Genomic DNA, 9,474 nt, shown 5'->3' with positions numbered 1-9,474 from the left:
CTTTCCCTAGCAGGGTATAAATTGTGCTACAGGGAATTTCTGCTGCCTTTATCCCGTTGGCTTTAGAATATCTCTGGCTGGAGAAAGAGTACAAAAGAACTTTGGAAAAATGAAGAAACGATACTGTGTGACTTGTTGGAAGTAAACAGTTAAAAATACTCCTCAGCATCTAGAGAGGAAAAGGCTAGCACAGCTGTCATTATTGCAACACTCCAACCAAAAAAAATGATGGAGAGGAAGTCGCCGCATAACAAAACTGGAAGTGCCATTAGCCCCAGTTCGCAGTATAGTTCTAGATGATTTCCTGTAAATACTGCCTCTTCACTTGATGATGAATGATATATTTCACCTCCGTAATATCTTCTGGGTAGTTATGAATGTGTAGTAAGCTAAAAAATGAGCATGAGGCCTGAGTAGATGTCTTCTATTTGATACTCAAAGTCTTTTGCCTTTTTTGGTTTCTATGCAAATCTTATATTCTTCCTCGTTCCCATCTTTTTAAGGTGTCCTTGTGAATGTTATTTTAAATAGTATGAAACAAGCTGCCAACTCTTCAAAACAAAGAAAAATGGAGGTCTACTCTGCAGTGAGTATTTTCATCTTTCATAAATCTTGCTATGATTTTACCAATAAAATTCCCTTAAAGAGAATAATCACTATCTCCCTGTAGGTTAAATGAAATAATAATATAATACAGTTCAATTCAGCTAACAAGCTGAAAACCAGTCAGTACAAGAACACAGCAGGAGCATGAATCTCACCTCGGTTTCAATCAAACTGTACTTGGTAAAGAAAACTATGTATTTTATCATCCATTTTTTCTGCAACTTAATGGTGCAGTTTCTATAAGTTGCATCTTTCCTTAAGTGCTCCTAACCCAGAGATGCTGGCACATAGCAGAACTTCAGCTGCACCTCCAAACCCTTGCTCTGCTTAGAAAGGGATGATACAGCTGTGGATGCTTTTTTTTTTTTTTTCAAGGGATGGAGAGGGCCATTTGGGTCAGACCAAGATCCACTTAGCTCATTCATTATCCTGTCTTTAACAATGGCCAACGGCAGGGAAGAATGTGAGAATAATACCAGCACAAAGTGATGCTTCCCCTTGATAAAACCTTCCAGCAATCTGTGGCTTAGGGATTTCCTGAGATAGATTCTGTGTCTGTGTGTTTAATAGCTCTTGACAGACTTTCTTCCATCAATTTATCTAATCACTTTTTAAATGCATTTATACTTTTGGCCTCTGCAACATCCTGTGGCAATGATTTGTGGGTTAAAAGAAAAAAAGTACTTCCTTATTTTTTTTTTTGAAACTTCATACTGATTTAGCTCCTTCCTAGCATTTCTATTGTGAGAAACAGGGAGTAGTCATTCTTTATTTACTTTTCCTGGGTCACTCATGAATTTACCATTTTCTGTCACTCATTTTCCACCTTTCCTCTTCCTAGACTGGGTCCTAATCTATTTAATCTTTCTTCATATAGAAACCGCTCAACACCATAAATCTTTCTTGCTGCATTTTCTATGTGTTTTCTAGCCCTACTAGATTCTTTTAGAAAAGGATGAAGTGCATCCAGAATTTTCATTGATGCGTCAATGCCTTGAGGCCAAGTATATTCTTGTTTTTGAAACTGATAGTCTAAAAATTTCCAGATCCTGAATAATAATCAAAACATAGCTGTTAGACTATTATATAAATAAGCCTAGCAAATATGTATATAAAGATGCTTGCAAAATTTAGGCATCAAGGTGTTTGGATTTCCTTCCTTCAGCTCCTCTTCCTGGGATACCCTGCAAGAGGGATAATGGGGACAGGAAGGGACTGCAGGTGGGTGGGTAACTGATTCCGTCAAAACAGAAGCCAAACTGAGATTTTATTGTGTAAAACAATAACAAACAGAAGGAACAACAATTTTAAAAGTTCTGGAGTGTGTGTGGAGGCAAGAAGAATAGTCTTTATACACAACTATTCCTCTGGTAAATTATCTAAAAAAAAGTACCTGTATCTTCACTTGAAATGCCATAGGATATACTACCCTCTACCGCCTTAATCTGACCTTGGAACCAAAAACACTCCTGCAGGAAGGAGTACAAAAATGCACTCAAAAACTAGATTTATTTCTCAGACCACATCTTGCTTTCCCTCAGTAAGTCTGTCTCCAAAATATTGCCAGATGGTGTAAGACACAAACTGCAGTAACTCTTAGGAGATGCCCCTTGCTGTCTGTAGTAATCTGTTAACATGATTTTCCCAATGCTGAATATACTGAACATATTTTTATGGTCAAATTTACACCGTTTTTGTTTTATCTTGGTTTCCACTCCCTCTCTACTCTTGTCTTATTACTCTGGATAAATAGTAGTTGACTTAACTGACTTTCAAGGACGGATTTATTTTTTTTCCAATAGCATGATACCACAGTTGGGGCCCTCCAGATTGCTCTCAATATTTTCAATGGAAAACTGCCACCATATGCTGCTTGCCAGTTTTTTGAACTCTACCAAGAAAGCAGTGGGCAAGTATCTTCTTATCTATGCGAGAACAAGGAGTGTTTGGAATTTGGTTCCCCCTTCCCCAAAATCATTTTCCTCTCAAATATTGTGAGGAGATACAAATTTGTTTTAAACTGATACTTCACTGAGCAGTCCACAGGCACAACAGTAAATTAAAACTAGGAAAAATTACGTTTGTTGGATGTGCCGTATCTGTGTACTTTCAAAGATAGGAAGAAGAGGAAAACAGGACTTACCAGCTGGAAGTAAATGGTAAAATAAATTTTCCTGATTCTTCAAATGATAGCAACAACATTTCCAAGACATCTCACAAATACCAAGGTAAAGCAGTTGGCTTAGAAGAGCCCAGTGCTGTTGCCATTCAAGGAGCTTTCAGAAGGACCTTTTGAGCTGACTGGTGATCTGTGCGGTAATGTAACCAGCTTTGGCAAAGTGGGATTTGCAGATGTCTTTCACAAAGCCTCCATTTTTGAAGAACAGATTCTAGAGTAGGATGCTAGAGCCTATTTCCAACATTCTGTCTCTAAATAGGAAACCTTCTACTTAAGAACCATATTTTAAAAAAAAGTTCAATTTTGTTTATCAGGCGATACAGCATTGAAATGCATTATCGGAACGACTCTTCAAAGGATCCTTACCTACTCTCTCTGCCAGGATGCACCTCTTCTTGTCCACTTGAGAAGTTTGCTGAACTAGTTTCTCCTGTGATTACAGAAAATTGGTCAAAAGAATGTGGGAAGAAAGACAAAATGAAAGGTAGCGTAACAGCTCTGTATTTTCTACATAAGACATGGGAGGCTCCAAATTTTGTACCTTTCACACAATAGATCTCCCTTTAGCAAGCATAGACCAACTTTAGTATGGACAGGGAAAGCTGACAGAAATGAAATTTCTCTGAAAATGTGAAGAGTAGACTTGCCCACCAGTGTGAAGGCAGTGTTGTTATTAGCATACTCACATGAGGAGCTACCTACAGGCCATGGCCAAAACTAGAGCTCCACATGTTGAAAACGTCTGACAGAAGTATGGGTGTGGGTGCTATGCAGGGAGTCCTGTGTATGTTGGATACATCAGACTTTCTGTAGATGCAAAGAAACAATGGCTTGCACATGCACAATAAGATTGATGCATCTGTATTTCTGGAACATGTACTATGTATTGAGGATACCTTAAACTCCATTGTACAGAGGAAGTACAGGGTACAGCTGACCTGTGCAAATACAGCAACTATTTGCCTCAGACTACCAACAGGTGACAGCTGATAACCTTCCCCAGCCTGAATATTATTTCCAGAAGGGAAGTGAAGGGCAAAGCAATACATACTACTTTCTGAGTGTCCTGGCATTTGCCCTTTCCTGCATATGTTCTGCTGATCCCTGATGAAACTCTTCATTTGCATTAACTACACATGGTCCCTCTTGCCCTGTGAAAACCTAGGAGTAAGATTTACCCATGCACAGGAAGCTACCTATGCATTTCCATAATCGCAATACATGTTTTTATACTTCTGTTGCATATGTCAGTAAATACAGGCCATGAGATCTTGCCAGAAATATGAACAAAATGTAACTATATTTCTATTGTACATATTTATAATTAGGCTGTTATCTCTGTATCTAAAATGATATACATGTATGTCTTTCATTCATTCCCTTTTCCTTTATTGTTTTTCCTTCACAGATATTTTTATCGGATTTGATGTTGCTATTGGCTTGTTGTTCATTTTTGACCTTGTACTGCTCTACCTCCTTTACCATTATGGGCGCTGCAGGCGCAGAAACAATTACCAAGACATTTAAAGGGGAAGTAAAGAAATGCAAGAGAGAGCAGCTGGACATCAAGCAATTCTTAAAGTTGCTTATATCCATCAGTTTGCTCTGGCCAAATTAATCTCCAAAGCACATTCAATAAGTTCGAAGAGCTGAGATATCTGTGGCCTAGTTTCTAAAAGACTAAACATCTGCAGTGAGAAACACTGTAGAAATATGTTATTGTTAAGAACTTACTTTTGTAGAAAGATGGAATTACTCCAATTTATATCTTTAGGTTTTCTACTGCTGTTAGTCACTCTTAAGTCAACCAGTGGGGTGAAGGGATGCTATTGCCTATGTTTTTTTTTTATATTGCCTATTACCAATTAGCCTTCTGCTGCTCAATGAGTCTTTCTTGAAAACCACAGTCTGTAATATTTTCCTTACTTTTTACAAATGACTATTTTGTTGATGCACAGGAAAACGTTTTCAATGAGCAGAAGCTGCAATTACTATGTGAAAAAGATTCATACCAGCACTTGGGCATACTGTTTCTGCATTTATTCATGCAAATATATGCATGAGTTCTGACCTTGGCCTTCAGCTAATAGAAGTCTGCAGCCTGCTTTTCAAAGGTGTTACACTACTATAGCTCTCACTGAAATGAGTAGAAACTGGGGGGAGCTCTGTCACATATCCAGGCATCAAGCAAGAAGCTTAGTGCAACAGGATCTTGGTCAGAGTCCATGACTTCAGGCACATGGATAAGTAAATACATTCAAATCTATTTTCTGTTGGTACACTGCCTTCCTATTTTTCCGAGCTCCCAGTCATGAACGATCTTTTGTGCTGCATCTTTTCTACAATACATCTGTTCTCTGTTGTGCTTCAAGTCCCTTCTATAATCTTATTTCTTTGAGTCACTCTTACAATAATTCCTCGAGCTATCACTCACTCTGTTCATCACTTTTCATTTTAATTTACAATAACTCCTCTAACTCCTTGCTCTGTTCAAATCCTTTATGTCAGCAAGACATGCACTGAAATTAAGAAAACAATGATTCTGCTTTTTGTATGTTGATCTCTTCTGTGCAATATATTTTGTTTAGATTGTAAGCTCCTAAGGGCAGGGAATGTGTTTCCATAATTGCTCTCTGGTATCATAAACTAGTATCATAAGCACTAATATTGCTGTATAAAATACTGCTTACCATCATATGTTTCAAGGGCTAAATCAAGATTTTTTCACCCTGTAGTCCTGCAGAGGACACTGTGAATTACATTATCATGGGGAAGCCTTTTCAAAAATCAAGACAACTATACAGACAGGAGCCAACAGCAGGTTCAGCCCAACCGATATAATGAGCAATCATGTGCTCAAGCTAATGAATCCTGTTGAGGAGCAGAAGTCTGGAGACAGCTGAGAGGTGGAGCTGCTTATCTCAGGCATAGCATCACATTAGTGTGAATACACTGCTTCTCGACTGACTTTACTCACATCTGTGGGTTGCTACTTGGAGCCCAGAAGCTTGGGTCACCTACCGCTGAGATCAGCCCTCAATATTTCAGCTATGGACACATCTAAAATGTGATGTAGTTAGATGTGTTGATATTAAATAGCATATCTCAAGCAGAACAGCAAAGGCTTGTGGGACTTTCCAAAGTCATTTAGCACTTTCCAAACATCATTGCATTTTCTTGTAGTATCTTCAGCTACTGAGGTGTCTACCTTTTGAAGCAGTATGTCCACTCAGTAAAAAGTTTTTACTAATATCTCTGACATTTCCGTTTCATTGATTTTTGGAAATACCATAATCAAGCGATGGATTTGATTCTTACATGGTAAGGATGCTTTATTGTATAACAATACAGTAAAAGGGGACAAGGCTATCAAAAAGATGAAAGGCTATCCTTAAATCAGATGTTTTGGATGTACACACTTCACATTGTAACTAGTAGTTCTGCTCTTCGGTGCAAAAACTTGAAGCAATGTCTATTTTGCAGGAAAAAGTGTTACAGCAGCTCTAGGAAACAAGCCTGAGCTGGCTCGGTTACTATTAGGGGTGTACGGAGAGTGGGGAAGAACTCAGGATAAACTGCAAAACTGATCTTGGCTCCTGAATATACATATATACGCAGTGATTACCTGAACTCTGTATTACCATGGCCACAGTGCTGCTGGTACTCACTTAAGGATAGATGGAGTATACCTTTTCTCAGAGGCAGTCAGATGCTTGACAAGTGAAGATGTATTGTTGACTGATAATGTGCAGTAAGAATTGTTTTTGAGAGATTAGAAAGTCAGTTGATTGCACTCTGCCAGAAGTAGAATGGGGCATGTTTTTTCCAAGATTGCTTCTTACAAAAAGAAGTACATCCAGACAGAAAGTAAATTGTGAAGTGTCTGAGACATCTTTTGTGGTTTATGTTACTCAAGCCTAAGCTGTTACAGAGAATTTCAAGAGATGGGGCAATTCTAGCTCGGGCAGGAGCTGTCATGAATTGATTTTATTGTAGGGACACCTTTTTGTTAACCGATAGTCATACTTGAAAATGTCCATGCACTTTTAGAAAGAATCCAGTAAACACAAGTTATACAGAACGTAATGGGTAGGTTCAGATCATGCAACTTCAGAATTAATGAAGGTACAAGAAAGATGTAATACATTAATAATGTAGGCCCTGAATCTCACTTATAGTAAAGACACGTCTTGCTGTGATTAAATCGAGTATAATTTCTCCAGTGGAGTAAAAGGTTGTAAGTATCAGACAAGCTTGTGGCTTTTTTAATTTTTCAGCCGTATTTAAAAATTGCTTAGTATAATCTGCAGATTGTTTGTGATTAGAAAATATCTTGTCTCCAAGCAACTTGTAGCACTGCAATAAAGTACATTAAAGAAAACATTCAACATTTGCAATTTTATTTGAGTGAAAAATAATGGAGCTTTCAGTATGCCTAGAATTTCCAAACAAAAGTGAATGGTCACGTTTTCTCCTTCTGTAAGAACAGATTTTTAAAGCATTGACATTTTGACATGAATAATGCTAATGTTGATGACATCAATTCCTTTCATTTGCTCTCTAGCAGTGACATCATCTGCCTCTATGATAATTACAGTAGCAACCAGCAGCTCTGCAGCAGGGTTTTCTGGTGCATATGGTAGACAGCAGTGCATACACAGCACTTTCCAGCTCAGTCAGCACCCTTCTCTTACTGAATTGATTTCATTCTGGGACTTGTTTATGCACAGTCCTGAATATTGCACACACTGGGTCAGCACAGCATAGCTATCTGAATTCCAGAGTAACACTGGCTCATTCTGGAGCACTCATGTTCATTTGCGCCTGTAATGCAGGAACATTTGATCCAAATAATACTATTTCTTCTCACGTAAATACATTTTCTTAGGTGTGGTAAGATACAGAAAACAGAATAACAAATACACTGTATTAAAAAAAGTAAATAAAAAAAATCTGTTCAGTCCAAAAAATCTTGAGTTTGGATTAAACCCCAAAAGACAAAGGTTATGTTTCTAAATTTTTCTCCACAAACAAAAATTGCTAAAAATCCTACTCTACAAAGAATAGTATAGATTTACAGTAATGGAGTTTGAGGGCAATGATGAGGGTAGAGGCATGCTTATTCTTAGACAAATAACCTTGGCCCTTACGAATCCATGTTGAGGTGATGATAGCAATATTGCATAGGGTTGTATTCTTGGCATGAAACAACTGAAACTACTGTACTTCTTAAAGCATTTATTATGAAGAAAGATGGGGATGAAAGGTGGACATTTACCTATAAAGGGCTAGCTTTATTGATTTAGACAACAGTGGTTCTTCATCAGAAGTTGACAAGTATTAACACTCAAACAAATAAACATTAGTTGCTACTGAATTAATAGCAAATCATTTTAACTAGTACATTACATGGTCTCTTCTATGACTAGGCAATTTCATTTCCAAAGGGATTTTAGCACTGGCAAGGTCTGTGAAACCATGCCTAGGACAGTTGGAAAGACAGTTAAAAAGACATGTCCAAAGGCCAGTTGTGCTAATTTCTGTAATTTCTCTTGAAGTACTACTTCCTCTCCTGAGATTGACAGTACATTGTCAAATTCATCCATTCTGCAGAATGAGGTTCCAATGATCTTTTAAAAAATCTGTAGACAGATGAAAGATACTATTTATCAATTCAAAATAGAAAGTGGCAAAGGAAAATGGTCCTGGCTCATTCTCTGTTTCTCTGCATTTAGCCAGAGTTATGTCCATGTCAAAAAAGTAATTTCTCCATAGCAGCTAAAGGTCTTTCCCTCTTCCTGTAAGGAGCCCTTGACTTCAAAGGACATAGCAATTCTGCTAGCTTATCTACCTATGGAAAAAAAGGTTGTAAGATGCAGGATGATCATAAAGCCTTTTCTTTAGGAAGATGAAAATTAAAAGGATATATGGACTTAAAAACCTGTAACTTAAGGCCCAAATAGGTAAGCACTTTTCTTCCACTGTCTAAAATACTAGTCTTGACAGCATTTGGATAAAAAATTACAGGAAGACTAGCAAAATTCTGTAATACTCACAACTGTTGAGCTGACTGAGGACATTTCCAGTACTTCATGGAATTGAAGCTCCTCCATTCTTTCCATCCTAAGGCGTTCTCAGAGCTTCTCCTGGCTGCCCTTCAGCAAGCAGCAAGAGCTGAAGCAGATCTGAAGCCTTGTTCTGGTTCAGGAGTTTTGAACCACATGCACTTAAGATTAAAATGGATGTGATTAGTAAATTAGTGTTTGTCAATTTTTCACTTGCAAAATTAATATACAAGTATTACAGTACAGACCACCTCCTCCAGGGCAGAAGAATTAAATGAACAATTCAAACATAGGCTGTTACACTTGTAAGAAGATGAGAGAATTTGCTTCTGATATAAGCAGCCTTCATGAGAATCTTGTGTATCCTCTGTAATATTATGGTGGAAGAGAGCTTTATCAATCCATTTATGCACAAGAATCAAAGACTCCTCTTTTCTTGGTAAAAGAAAATGTGGATCAAAAACCACCTTAGTCTGTAAGTTAAGACCCTTCAAATAAGCACATGAAAACCTCCTTATGACAAATGACGACCTAATTTTCACTTCACTTCACTTCACTTCACTTCACTTCACTTCACTTCACTTCACTTCACTTCACTTCACTTCACTGTTTGGAAAGATGGAC

General features: G+C 37.7%; 1 protein-coding gene across 1 annotated transcript in view; it reads left to right on the top strand.

Moving 5' to 3' along the window:
• The window catches only part of LOC104624315 (prostatic acid phosphatase-like), a 19,219-nt gene extending 14,907 nt beyond the window's left edge, over nucleotides 1-4,312 (top strand). Inside the window, exons 8-11 of the mRNA XM_010291653.1 lie at nucleotides 504-586; nucleotides 2,409-2,515; nucleotides 3,100-3,269; nucleotides 4,194-4,312. Coding sequence (XP_010289955.1) covers nucleotides 504-586; nucleotides 2,409-2,515; nucleotides 3,100-3,269; nucleotides 4,194-4,312 — 479 coding nt within the window. The remainder of the gene's footprint in view (nucleotides 1-503; nucleotides 587-2,408; nucleotides 2,516-3,099; nucleotides 3,270-4,193) is intronic.
• Nucleotides 4,313-9,474: the final 5,162 nt, after the last annotated feature.

The sequence above is a fragment of the Phaethon lepturus genome, unplaced genomic scaffold, assembly GCF_000687285.1.
Source record: "Phaethon lepturus isolate BGI_N335 unplaced genomic scaffold, ASM68728v1 scaffold5847, whole genome shotgun sequence".
NCBI lineage: Eukaryota > Metazoa > Chordata > Aves > Phaethontiformes > Phaethontidae > Phaethon > Phaethon lepturus.
This window is presented reverse-complemented; position numbering and strand designations above follow the sequence as displayed.